The sequence below is a fragment of the Eucyclogobius newberryi genome, unplaced genomic scaffold (genome assembly GCF_026437365.1).
Source record: "Eucyclogobius newberryi isolate DKJ021-1_F unplaced genomic scaffold, fEucNew1.0.hap1 SCAF_14, whole genome shotgun sequence".
NCBI lineage: Eukaryota > Metazoa > Chordata > Actinopteri > Gobiiformes > Gobiidae > Eucyclogobius > Eucyclogobius newberryi.
In genome coordinates this window covers 9972207-9985852 of record NW_027315768.1, presented here as the reverse complement: position 1 = coordinate 9985852, position 13646 = coordinate 9972207, and the positions used below count along the sequence as shown (strand labels likewise).

The 13646-nt window shown below is 43.9% G+C and overlaps 1 protein-coding gene across 1 annotated transcript; it reads right to left on the bottom strand.

Annotated features, from left to right (window-relative positions):
* Nucleotides 1–2252: 2252 nt before the first annotated feature.
* On the bottom strand, nt 2253–3965 carry LOC140359393 (E3 ubiquitin/ISG15 ligase TRIM25-like). Its single transcript, XM_072444292.1, has one exon. It carries the CDS (start codon nt 3882–3884, stop codon nt 2253–2255), a length of 1632 nt encoding a protein of 543 aa, XP_072300393.1. The 5' UTR covers nt 3885–3965.
* Nucleotides 3966–13646: the final 9681 nt, after the last annotated feature.

Sequence of the window (13646 nt, the reverse complement as noted above, 5' to 3'; positions counted from 1 at the left end):
GTTGAAGGAGAGTTTATCATCAATCCAGATGCAGAAGTAAGAAAATATATATTTTTTGGGTCTCTAGAGTGTCTTTTGGAGAACAGCATACATTTTGTTTTATTTGAATTCATTAATAATTTTAAATTAAGTTTTGTTGGATGGAGTGAAAATCTTTGAATTACTTGTGCTCAAGAAGGAGCCTTAGCATACAGAATTGCATCATCTGCATACAAGTGGGTGCTACTGTGTTTTAGATTATGTCCAATTGAGTTTATATAAATTGTAAATAACAGTGGTCCAAGGACGGAGCCTTGAAGAGCACCTTCATTAAGGTAAGAAAATTCAGATTTAAAGCCATCAACAGAAACAGCTTGAGCTTTATTTGTGAGGTAATCTGGAAAACCATTTTTTTGAATTTGTATCAAACCCAATAACATTCAGACGATCCAAGAGAATACAGTGATCCACTGAATCAAAGGCTTTTGATAGCTCAACAAAAACAGCAGTACATTCTTCATGATTATCCAATGCAATAGCAATATCATTTATAACTTTGGTAGCAGCTGTGATAGTGCTGTGCCCTGGTCTAAATCCAGATTGCTAGTTATTTAAAATGGAATATTTGGTTAAGAAAGCTCGCACCTGGTTACTTATTAGCTTCTCCAAGAGTTTTGCTAGGCAGGATAGTTTTGAGATTGGACGGAAATTCTTCAAATAATTTGTCTGGCCTCCTTTGTGCAACGGGAGAACAAAAGCAGTTTTCCATAGTAATGGGATACTTTCAGTGTGAATTGTGAGATTAAAAACATGAGTTCTGTAGACACTCCCATATTTAAAACAGTGTTTAGAACATTATCATCTTGAGTTTTTGATATGGGTTGGTTTTTAGTAGGCTTAATGCTGATTAAATATGATTTGTAATTTTTTCGGTCTGTTTTGACTCTGTTCCAAAAATTATTCACAACACAAATGTCACTTGAGTCCTTTCCCATTTCCATAGGTGCAATAGAGTTTCGGGAAGGTTGAGGCCCTGACACTAATGTTCTGCTTGTAATCCTGACTGGTATCTGAAGAGGTCCATGATTATTTGAAGTGACCATACCTGATTGTCACACATTGACTGCTGCAGATGCAAGAGTGAGGTCGATGTTAAGAGAGAGAAGACGAGATCCATACATATTTGGGTGAAGGCGATCCCGCTTAAATAGTCCAAATCGTTTGAGGCGACTGAACTTCACGTCTTCACGACTTGAAGAGTTTTCCAGTGTTCTTCACAGTGTTAATCAGGGAGATAAAATTCTCGTTAAGTTTCTCTGATTGCTGTAGTTTTAAATCGTTTGTGCCAACATGAACGACCACAAAAGACACAGACGGGTGATGACGCAGGATGTTTGGAGCGGTGGTGTTTAAGTCCTGGACTGTATCGAGGGCACCAGGATGACAGGAGGTGTAGCCCTTTCCCACCTGCACGTCTCTCACCATAGATGATCCCAGGACGAGTACTGTGGGTTTCTGTGTGCGGCCCAGTTCCACAGCAGCGCTTCCCCCACGGGACCCCCTGGGAGCTCCCCGCGATGGCTGACCGCGCGAGGCCAGCGGCGCAGAGCCTCCCAGCTCACGCCGGGCAGTTGGGCCCGGCAATACGGTGGGAAGACCAAACCGGTTATGTAGGTCCACGGATGAGCCCGGTGCCCCGTCACCATTGCGTGACCCGACCAAAGTCTATGAGCTCTTGATGGGTGTGGAGCTCACCAAAGCCTTGGGCCTGGCTCCCTACTGGAACCAGCGGCGGGCTTCCGAGTTCCCACCAAGTGCTGATGAGGAGGGCCGCCGGGTCTCAGAGGCGTTGGTGGCATAGCTCGCTGTGTCAGTAAGCTGAGCACTGGTGGCAGCAGCGTGGGTCCCACCCAGGACCACCGCGGGATCATGGTCGTCCCGGACTCAGACGCAGAAACTCCAAGCTCCAACTCGCAAGATGGCAAGCTAGCTTGATGTAGCTGGGGTAGCTTGATGTAGCCGGTCAGTGTCCAAGTAGTTTAAAACATTAAAATCAAGACATCCAGTGGTTAAAAGTAGTTAATCCAGATAAAAACGTGATAAAACACGGTTATAGGCTGCAGCTTATGTAAAATGTATCCTTAAAAAGTACAAAAATCGACAGTATTAGGGAGCCCCTTCTTACGTGCAACTGTGACGAAGACCGGAAGCGGAAACCTTTATTTAATTGGTTAAAAATAAAAGGCACAAATTTGAGTGGAGAACAAAAACTGTTATTTGAGTTTAGGGAAATGAGTGGTGGATCCAGCATTCCAGTCAATCCTGACTCCAGTGTAGAGAGACTGAATGAAAGTGGCCTGGAATTTATGGAGGAGGCTCATGGAACTTTCAGAGACTCTTAAAAACGCCAAAACCCCTGCACTGTGGTCCAGGTAAACCCCGATTCTGGACGAGATCGGACCTGAGACCTGGGACCGGACTGAGTTAAATTGAAATAAATAACTGATTTTGTCACAGTCTATGGCCCAGGATTTATCATTTAATCCAAATCCACATTCAGAAGAGCCTCCTTTTCTCTGAATATTTCTGTATGAAACTGCAATAGAAACACTCTCCCCGCTCCACTCCACCTCCCAGTAACAGCGGCCCGTCAGACTCTCTTTGCTCAGGACCTGAAAACAGCAACTGAATCTGTCTGGATGATCAAGATAACTCTGGTGTTCACTCATAAATGTTGCTCTTCTATTTCCATCAGATAGAGACAGACTGGTGTGAGCTGTGTTTGGGTCCAGAGTGATTTCTGTATAATATCGTAAGAAGTACTCTCTGGAGCTGGGTTCAGCTGGTGACAGTAAAACTTGGACTGAACTCAGAGTGAGCTGGAGTTTGTCCTTGAGCGCTGACGCAGCTCTGGTCACTCCCTCAAAGTAGCTTCGGGGCCCGGTCTGAATCCTGGCTGGCTCTGTGCTCTGTGTGTCTTTGGACAGTGAAGCGTAGAGCTGTAGAAACTGGTTATGATCCGGAGTGAGTGACAGCATGTCCAGCTCAGAGATGCTCCTCTTCAGCTCAGTCACTTCCTGCTGCAGTTGGTCCTGGAGCTCTTGGACTCGGCTCAGTTGGGTCTGCTCCTGGGAGAGGATCTGCAGCTCCACTTCAGAGCTTCTTTTCTCCAAGAGAAGGACTCTCTCTCTGAAGCTGTCCCTGCTGCGCTGCACTGCTGTCTGGGCAGAGTGGCTGATGTCCTGGGTCTCCTGTTTGAGTCTCTTCAGGTCTGTGTCTTTGTCCTGGAGGCTCTGGAGCAGCAGGGCTCTCCTGGGCGGCAGCTCTGCCTGTTTCTGGGCCCTCTCAGCTTCAGCCGACACTATGTCATGGTCCTTGTGCTGTTCAAAAGAGCAGATGTAACAGATGCTCTGCTGGTCGCTGCGGCAGAATAAATCCATTACTTTTTGGTGTTGAGAGCAAATGTTTTCCTGGAGCTTGTGGGACGGTGCCACCAACTGGTGTTTCTGCAACACTGCAGCATCATAATGAGGCTGGAGGTGGCTCTCACAGTATGAAGCCACACACTGCAGACAGGACTGGACAGCTTTCAGCTTCTTCCCAGTGCACACATCACAGGACACATCCTGAGGGCCGGCATAGCAGCGGACAGTAGGGGGCACTATGAGCCCAGTCTTCTTTAGCTGTTCTACTACACCTGCTAACATGATGTGTTTGACCAGTACAGGCCTGGTGCTGAAGCTCTGGCAACACAAGGGACATCTGTAGATCTTCTCCATGTCCCAGAAGTGTTGAATACAGTCCCTGCAGTAGCTGTGTCCACAGGGAATAGTCACTGGATCCTTCAGTAGATCCAAACACACGGGACATAAAAATGCTTCTTGATCGAGTTCTTTCTGCGCCATCTCTCCTGAATCAGAGCGACTGAGAGTTTGACTTTGACACAAATGAAACTTGAGTGAGAGCAGAGTGAGAGCAGTGGGAAGAGCCAGGCCACACCCACAGCTCTGCGTAGATCTTAGGGGGAAGCAGGAAGCACCGAGCAGCACCACTTTAAAGATACACAGCTTTTCTCTTTCAACATGTTTGTATCATAATTTCAGAAGACAGGGGGTTTTAAAAGTTGTTTTGGTAAGAAATATCCAAAGTGAAAACAAACAAATGTCACAAAAACTTAGCTTTGTCTGGTAACGGCCCAATAAACTTGTCTTGCTGCAGGCCTTAATCCAGAGTTCCCTACCGCGCAGAACTTAACCAGAGGAACCCTCTTCTTCTTTGATGTTATATGGCGGTTGGTATCCAAGTGGCACATTACCACCACCTACTGTAGTTGTTCTTCAGGAGGAACCTTCTTCTTCTTCTTTGGTGTTTTATGGCGGCTGGTATACATACAAGTATTACATTACTACTAGACTTTATTGTTGTTGTTGTTTTATGGCGGTTGGCATCTAAGTGTTGCATTACCGCCGGACTTTATTCTTCAGACTTCATTTTCCAGACTCTGACCGGCTTTCTTCTTATTCTTTAGACTTCATTCTTCAGAAGCACAGGAGTTCAAAGCCCACGAGTTCAAAACACATGAGTTCCAAGCCCACGAATTCTTCAGACTTTATTCTTTGGACTTTATTCTTTACCCCCCCCCCCACCTTCACCGACGGGTCCAGAAGAACACACAAAGTAAACACACTTCAACAACAAACAAATATATGTCAATGAAATAAAATATCTCTTTCTCTCTCTCTTTCTTTCTCCTTTTTATTTTTGGGAGTGTCTACAGAGCCGCGGCGCGCGGCCGAAACTGCTAGGCTATTTCGTCCTGCGGCAACTGAAACTGCTGGGCTATTTGACCACGCCGGGTTAGGGTTAGGGTTAAGGTTAGGGTCAAGGTTAGCCATGAGGCTATATGGCCGTGCCGCGGCTCCTGAAACTGCTGGGCTATTTTACCGCGCAGCGGCTCTGTAGCCACGGCCTTTATTTTTTACGGTATAGCGTGAAACACATACTTTGAAGTCGCACAACAAGATTGCTTTTGAACTAACCCAGAGCATCAGACTTTTAATCTGAGGGTCCAGGGTTCAAGTCCCTGTTCGGGCGATAGTTTTTTTTTTTTAGAAAGAATAAAGTCTGGCGGTAATGCAACACTTGGATGCCATCCGCCATAAAACAACAACAACAACAACAGTAGGTGGCGGTAAATGGTATATCCTATGCGGATGCAGTAAAGAAGTGAAAGTTGATGCAGTGAGGGATGACAGCGCTGTTCAGAGCCAGAGCGAAGTGAGAGAAGCCAGCGTTGCTCACAGCCAAGGTGAAGCTCCCAAGGAGGTCTCCAAGAGTGCTGAGGATGTCTTGGTTATGAAAAGGAAGGATTTTTTTGTCTCTTCATATTGGATGTTATTAACTGTACTGTACTCCAGAGGCAGAGCCAGAAATTCTAAACATCTAGGGCTTAGCCCAAAAAGAAAGGGAGGGGGTTCATTCGGGATGATATTATGTGGTTTTAGTGCCCCCAATACTGTATTCCCTGTACATACAATAACCCTCCAAAGGCAAAGAAAGACCATGGCCTTTTTGCCCTCTGAGAGAGCTCCTCTCTACAAAAACGTTGAACAGAACAGCAGAGGTGGTAGCATTTAGTTACATTTATTTTTTCCAAAAAATTGTACATCTTGGTGTTCCGATTCAAACAAACAGGGACAAAACCAACATGAAAAACCCTTTTCGCTTAACCACACGACCCTGTAGGCCAGAGTCTCATGCTCTACCGACTGAGCTAGCCTTTCAAATGTGTGACCAGATGTGCTTTTTGAACTGATCCGTCTTGCCCCAATGAGCTGTTTCTCCTGTAGTTTATCTGCTTTAGCTTTGTAGATGTATAAAACCTCTTAGACGCTGCTACATTGACAACCACAATGAATTCATCTTTTGAACAATCATGTGCTGTTGTCTATTCTACGTTAGATAAACTTTATTTTTCAGCACGTTCTGAATGTCTTTTTTCCAGTCAATCTGCTCTTATTTATGCCCTTCACTTTTTGCAAAACCTCAGTTAAATGATGTTTGACCATGGAGCATGTCAGCTCCATGGTCAAATCGCAGGACATGCTGTCTGCTGTAAACACCGCGCACTTTCTACATGCAGCCAATCATACACCAGTTCAACCAAAATAACCAATAAAACAGATAAAGAGAACAAGCATCCAATCAGAGATGGGAACAGCGCAGAGGAGAGTGACCCTCCGCTCTGCACAAATGACACGTTTCACGTTTAAAACATTGAAATATGAAAAGAACGACATGATTAAAGCGAAGCCACTTGGTGACATCATAATCCGTTTTTAAGACCCATAAAGATCCGGGGCCTCTGGAAAAAGATCCGGGGCTCAAGCCCCAAAGCCAGACCCTGGCTCCGCCGATGCTGTAATCAGGAGGTCATTTGGAGTCACTGGATCTGGATCGCTGATGTCAGAGGGGACATATCCCAGCGGTTTGGAGTTTAATATGCACCCCACTTCCACGTTCCACATTCCACCAAGCTGCTGGTGGATTGAAGTGGAAGGCAATCTTCTGAGGAGCCTGTAGTGCTTCTGTAAGGTGGGGTCATGGACACAAAGGCGGTTCAGAAATGTATAGTTTATGATATTTGAAAAATGGGAAATCTTCTTCTTCTTGCCAACCCTCCTATTTTTTACCCAGTGAATATTTACGAAACGTCACAAAAATTTGCACACCTCTAAAAATTGTGCCTCTTTACATTCTAGCTATCTCCTTTTTCTAAAAATAAAAAAGTGGCCTGTCAGCGCCCCCAAAATGTACAAAAAAATGCATTGAGAGACATTTTCCCAAGAATTTAGAATAAAATTGCTATTTGAATGGGGACCACACAATTTAGTTCTCCCAAAATGAATCAAATTTTGCACAAAATTCTATTTTGGCATGCCAGTAAAAAAGCCCAAAACACCCATGTCATATTTGTAGTAGAAAAAGCTTCAGTTGTAGTCATCTGGACTCAGTTAGAAAAAAATAGACGTTTCGACTCTCATCCAAGAGTCATTGTCAATAAAAGAATTTAGATCGAGAACTCCGATATTAATACTGTTCTGTGGTATGTCCCGCCCATTGGGCGGAGCCTTCCTGAAGTAGAAAGAGTTTTTTGTTTCAACAGAAACTCCCCCCTTGTATCTACCGAGCTAGCCTATTCAGAATTTTAATGGGCTATTAGAATCCTCTTTGTCTTTGTGAGACCCTGGCTCAACCACCCTGAGTACCTGATTAGCATCTAAATGTCCTGGTCCTGGTCCTCTACCTTTCCAGGGGTTCAGTATACCATTATAGATACCAGGAAGATTGAATCTTAGCCCTCCATTCCTGTTTAAAGAAGGTCTTTCTTTTTTAACAAAAATAGCTTCCTTAACTCCTCTTTCAAACCATCTTTTCTCCTGCTTAAAACGTTCACCTCACCGTCTTCAAACGAGTGATTAGAGGCTTCAAGATGGAGATGCACGGCACTCTGTGGTCCTGAACTTGTATTTCTTCTGTGCTGATAGAGCCTCTTGTGTAGAGGCTGTTTTGTCTCACCTATGTACCGTTCTTTACAACTTTCTTCACTGCATTGGATCGAATAAATTACATTTCTCTGTTTTTGAGTCGGCAACTTGTCCTTAGGATGAACCAGTTTTTGTCTTAAAGTGTTTCCTGGTTTAAAATAAACAGGGACTTCGTGTTGTCAAAAAATTCTCTGCAGTTTTTCCGACAGGCCAGACACATAAGGGATAGAAACACCCTTCCTTCTCTGTTCAGTTTCCCTTTTGTCCTGCTTCTTGGTTCTCTTCACTCTGTTGAGAGCCCAAGCGGCGTAACCACAGGCTGAGAGGGCATTTCGGACATGTTTTTCCTCTTTCTTCTTGCCCTCTGAGCTGGTGGGCACACCTTGAGCTCTGTGTTGTAAGGTTCTGATCACACCCAGCTTGTGCTGTAGTGTGTGGTTGGAACCAAAGAGCAGATACTGGTCCGTGTGCGTAGGTTTCCTATATACTTCTATTTGGAGTTTTCCGTCCTCTCCTCTGATCGTGGAACAATCAAGAAAGGCCAAGCGATTCTCCTTAGCATCTTCTCTTGTAAACCTGATATGTGGGTCCACAGCATTGATGTGCTCAGAGAAGGTTTCCAGCTCTTGTTTCTTGATTGTTACAAAAGTATCATTGACATAGCGAAGCCACAGTTTTGGGGCTATGCCTGAGAAAGAGGCCAGTGCCTTCTTCTCAAAGTGCTCCATGTACAGGTTGGCCACTATGGGAGAGACGGGCGAGCCCATGGCACAGCCATGAATCTGTCTGTAAAATTGTCCCCGGAATTGAAAGTAAGTGGTGTTCAGACAGATGTCCAACAGTTTGCATATGTGTTCAGGTGTCAGGTTGGTCCTTTCCTGTAGGGTGGTGTCTTCCTGCAGTCTGATCCTCACTGCTGCTACTGCATCAGAGGTCGGGATGCAGGTGAACAGGGACACAACATCATATGAAACCATGAGGTCATCTGGGTCCGGCCTTTGGCTGGAAAAAGAGGAAGTGATAGACCGGCCTCTGTATTACAGACTTTATCCTGGTGAAGCCATGCCTTGCATTTATGGCCTTCCAAAAATACACAAAAAGGATGTTCCACTCAGACCCATAGTGTGCAGCACAGATTCCATCACTTACAATGTGGCCAAGCATTTAACAACTATATTGGCTCCACTTGTGGGGAATTCGGAACATCATGTGGAAAACACGCACAACTTTGTGGATAAAGTGAAACATCTCCAACTGGACCCAGATGAACTCATGGTTTCATCAAATCAAATCAATTTATTTTTGTAAGGCCCAAAATCACAACAACAGTTGCCTCTGAGGGCCACAGGGAGAAATTAATCAACAATGTCTGTGGTGGCGATGAAGTCAGACAATGTCTGTGGTGGCGATGAAGTCAGACAATGTCTGTGGTGGCGAGGGACGATGTCCCAGGGTCCTCTGTCCTTAGACTCTCCTTCTCGGCCAGGAAAAACTACAAAAAAAACCTCTTTGGGAAAAAAGCGTAGAAACCTGGAGGAGTTCCAGTGAAGGAGAGATCCGACTCTCACAGACGGACAGACGGACACAAGGAGACTGGAGCTGGACCCACTCTTCAGGCAGAAGAGGGACCATCTGAGTCGAGCTGGACCCACTCTTCAGGCAGATGAGGGACCGTCTGAGTCGAGCTGGACCCACTCTTCAGGCAGATGAGGGACCGTCTGAGGCGAACTGCCTCATCATATGATGTTGTGTCCCTGTTCACCTGCATCCCGACCTCTGATGCAGTAGCAGCGGTGAGGATCAGACTGCAGGAAGACACCACCCTACAGGAAAGGACCAAACTGACACCTGAACACATATGCAAACTGTTGGACATCTGTCTGAACACCACTTACTTTCAATTCCGGGGACAATTTTACAGACGGATTCATGGTTGTGCCATGGGCTCGCCCGTCTCTCCCATAGTGGCCAACCTGCACATGGAGCACTTTGAGAAGAAGGCACTGGCCTCTTTCTCAGGCATAGCCCCAAAACTGTGGCTTCGCTATGTCGATGATACTTTTGTAACAATCAAGAAACAAGAGTTGGAAACCTTCTCTGAGCACATCAATGCAGTGGACCCACATATCAGGTTTACAAGAGAAGATGCTAAGGAGAATCGCTTGGCCTTTCTTGATTGTTCCACGATCAGAGGAGAGGACGGGAAACTCCAAATAGAAGTATATAGGAAACCTACACACACAGACCAGTATCTGCTCTTTGGTTCCAACCACCCACTACAGCACAAGCTGGGTGTGATCAGAACCTTACAACACAGAGCTCAAGGTGTGCCCACCAGCTCAGAGGGCAAGAAGAAAGAGGAAAAACATGTCCGAAATGCCCTCTCAGCCTGTGGTTACCCCGCTTGGGCTCTCAACAGAGTAAAGAGAACCAAGAAGCAGGACAAAAGGGAAACTGAACAGAGAAGGAAGGGTGTTTCTATCCCTTATGTGTCGGGCCTGTCGGAAAAACTGCAGAGAATTTTTAGACAACACGAAGTCCCTGTTTATTTTAAACCAGGAAACACTTCAAGACAAAAACTGGTTCACCCTAAGGACAAGTTGCCGACTCAAAAACAGAGCAATGTAGTTTATTCGATCCAATGCAGTGAAGAAAGCTGTAAAGAACGGTACATAGGTGAGACTAAACAGCCTCTACACAAGAGGCTCTATCAGCACAGAAGAAATACAAGTTCAGGACCTCAGAGTGCCGTGCATCTCCATCTTGAAGCCTCTAATCACTCGTTTGAAGACGGTGAGGTGAAGGTTTTAAGCAGGAGAAAAGATGGTTTGAAAGAGGAGTTAAGGAAGCTATTTTTGTTAAAAAAGAAAGACCTTCTTTAAACAGGAATGGAGGGCTAAGATTCAATCTTCCTGGTATCTATAATGGTATACTGAACCCCTGGAAAGGTAGAGGACCAGGACCAGGACTTTTAGATGCTACTCAGGTACTCAGGGTGGTTGAGCCAGGGTCTCACAAAGACAAAGAGGATTCTAATAGCCCATTAAAATTCTGAATAGGCTAGCTCGGTAGATACAAGGGGGGAGTTTCTGTTGAAACAAACAACTCTTTCTACTTCAGGAAGGCTCCGCCCAATGGGCGGGTCTTACCACAGAACAGTATTAATATCGGAGTTCTCGATCTAAATTATTTTATTGACAATGACTCTTGGATGAGAGTCGAAACGTCTATTTTTTTCTAACTGAGTCCAGATGACTACAACTGAAGCTTTTTCTACTATGGAACACGCCTGGACGAATGAGGGATTACACCGACAGAAACCTCCCATGTTTTTCCAATGGGAAAATTGGCAAATCTCTGAAATGTGAACATGCTGACACTTTATAGTTTTACGAACTCCTCCAAGGACGTTAGCCCAATTAACCTAAAATTTGGTGAAACTGATCTTCAGGAGTGGGCCATAAAAAGTTCAATTTTATTCTAAGAGCCACGGACTTTGTGCGGCGGAGCCGCAATCTTTTCCATTTATATGTAAAGCAAAGGGAAGAAGACACAACAGCATCACGGAATCAGCAGTAGATTTTATAAAAGGAAAATTGGGGTGCGTTAGCATTTTATCAGAGGTGTGACTTTTTATATCCATTTATATCCGTCTATCTTGTCTTGTCAAATGTTTGTGGGTTGTCCTTTATCCTGTCAGGGGACTCCAGATGTAGATACGCCTCAGGCTAAAAGGTACAATGCAACATTCATATTGTCATTGTCTCATTTTAAAATAAATACATACAATAAACTAGGGCTGCAACGATTACTCGAGTAATTTGATTACAAAAAAGCTTTGATCAGTATTTTATTGCCCAATGATACATTTAATTTACATGTTTAATTAAAAACACGTGAACGGTGAGTGGTGAGCGGAGCTTTTTCCGCTTGGACCTGCAACAACTAAAGCTCAACAGAGGAGCAACAGCTGAACGCAGACCAGGCCAATAAAATGTCGTTTGATGCGTGTTTCCCCAGGTGACCAGCCCAGCCCAGGGGATAGAATGGCCTAAGGAAAATACCTCGGACAGTTTGTGGCACTAGCTGTTTAAATCAACCATGCTGATGATATAGAATGCCATTTTGTAGGAAGAACTTATTTTCCAGCTCCGTTAACTCAACTCGAAACTCTGACACCTTTTTTCTAACCATTAGGAAAGATTTTGACAGTTGGTTGACTTATATTACTTGGCAACTTAACCCTTCGGGGTTGACGCCCGCGCCAGCGCGTGTGCAAACAGTCGGCTTTAGGACCCCGCAGCATGAAAACCAAGCCACGTAGATGGCAGCCGTTGACGTCATACAGAAGTGGAGTGTTTCATGTAAATCCACCAAATAAAACCGAAGTTATGATCATTTCAATTCCATTAAAAAACAAGTACACAATGATATTTATAGCAATGAGTTGTCAAAAAAAACAGGTTCAGATCAAGATAGCTTACTGTATGTTCAAGCACATGAACATAACTCACATATGCAAGGCAGACATTTTATGTACAGATAGTTATTTAGCACATAAGTTTTTTAATGTACACAAGTTTCATAGCACAAAACTCAGCACTCTATAAGCAAAATGTATTTACATTATCAGCCTCGATCACAATATCCTTATTATGAGCATCTTACAAACATTTAAAAACATACTGGCAGTCCATACACCAATTCATGAACATCAGTCAATGACAATTCATTGTTCAACATTTTACTCCCTAAAAAGGTGTTTCACTGTAAAATAAAGAACAGTTCTAGCTTTTTTATTCACCCGTTTAAATTTGGAGGAAAAATCAATCCATATCTTACACTGTAAAACATAGTACTAACATTTAAATAACCCATCTGAATGAGTTCACTGTATTTAAAAGCATGGTACCATATACTGGGCCATCATGCTCAAGACTAGCTTTGAATTGACATGTAGACATCTGGATGATAAAAAATATTTAGCGCCACTCAACAGACAGAAACTGCAAAATAATATCTCTAAATGAATATACAATGAATAATGCTCATCTATAACTATTGGTAGCAATAATCATATATCAGAAGAAGAACAAAATGTAAGTTATAGCCACATTTTGCAGGACAAATAACATACTGTCACAAACGGCAGAACGGAGCCAATTTACGGGGCTGGAAACAGGCGATGAATAAAGAGTCTTTAATGATATATGAACAGAAAACAACAAAACTCTTGGTCAAGAGTAACGAAAACAAAAGATCTTTCCAGCGGTGGGAAGCGCCAGCAACCGCGGTGTCGGAGGGCAGACGAGAGGCGTAGTCAGGTCCGTTCCAGGTTCAGTACACAGGCAAGACAGCGTTAACAGGGGATAGGCGAAGAGGGTAGTCTCAGGACGGTCTAGGGTCGACGACGGCAAACACGTAACACGAGGGACAGGCAGGAATCAGAGTCAAGAGTCAAAAGGTAATCAGGATCAAGAACGCTCGAATGCTGGGGCCAACAGGGCAATCACAGACAATCTCGCTAAGAACAAAGAAACACACACTAATATACTACACTCAGTGATGAACAATCAGATACAGCTGTGAACCCACGCACAGGTGTGAGGGGCCTGAGAGACAAAGGGGCGGTAACCAGAGAGGAGAACAAGAAGAGAGGGGGAAACAAAGAGGAGCAGAGACAGAAACACTGTGAATAAAACAAGACAAACTATACATCACCAGACAAACGGTTACCATGACACATACTGTTTGACTATGTACAGCTTTCAATACTAGTTTGAATTGTATGAGATTTTTTTTCCTGTAGATAGAACCACAAAAATATCGCAGGTAACATGACATCAGTTTCTGACTATATACTAGTTTCAATACTGGGTTGGCTTAGATATATATCACTGTAAAAGGATATGCAAGATTAATTTGTTTTGCAGGTAAAATAACTTACTTTAGGACTCTATAATGCAATCAATACTGGTTTGTTTTCCATGAGCTAAAGCACCAAAAAAGTGCAGTGGAATGAACTTTGCAAATGAATATAATCGTACACCATCTTCTCATGTACAAACTAAGTTTGAAATAATGACACATTTTCTTGCTCGATTGGATCTTCTTTGTCCA

What these genes read in the sequence shown, in the direction of transcription:
- LOC140359393 (XM_072444292.1), bottom strand. Translation starts at nt 3,884, where the DNA reads ATGGCGCAGAAAGAACTCGATCAAGAAGCATTTTTATGTCCCGTGTGT.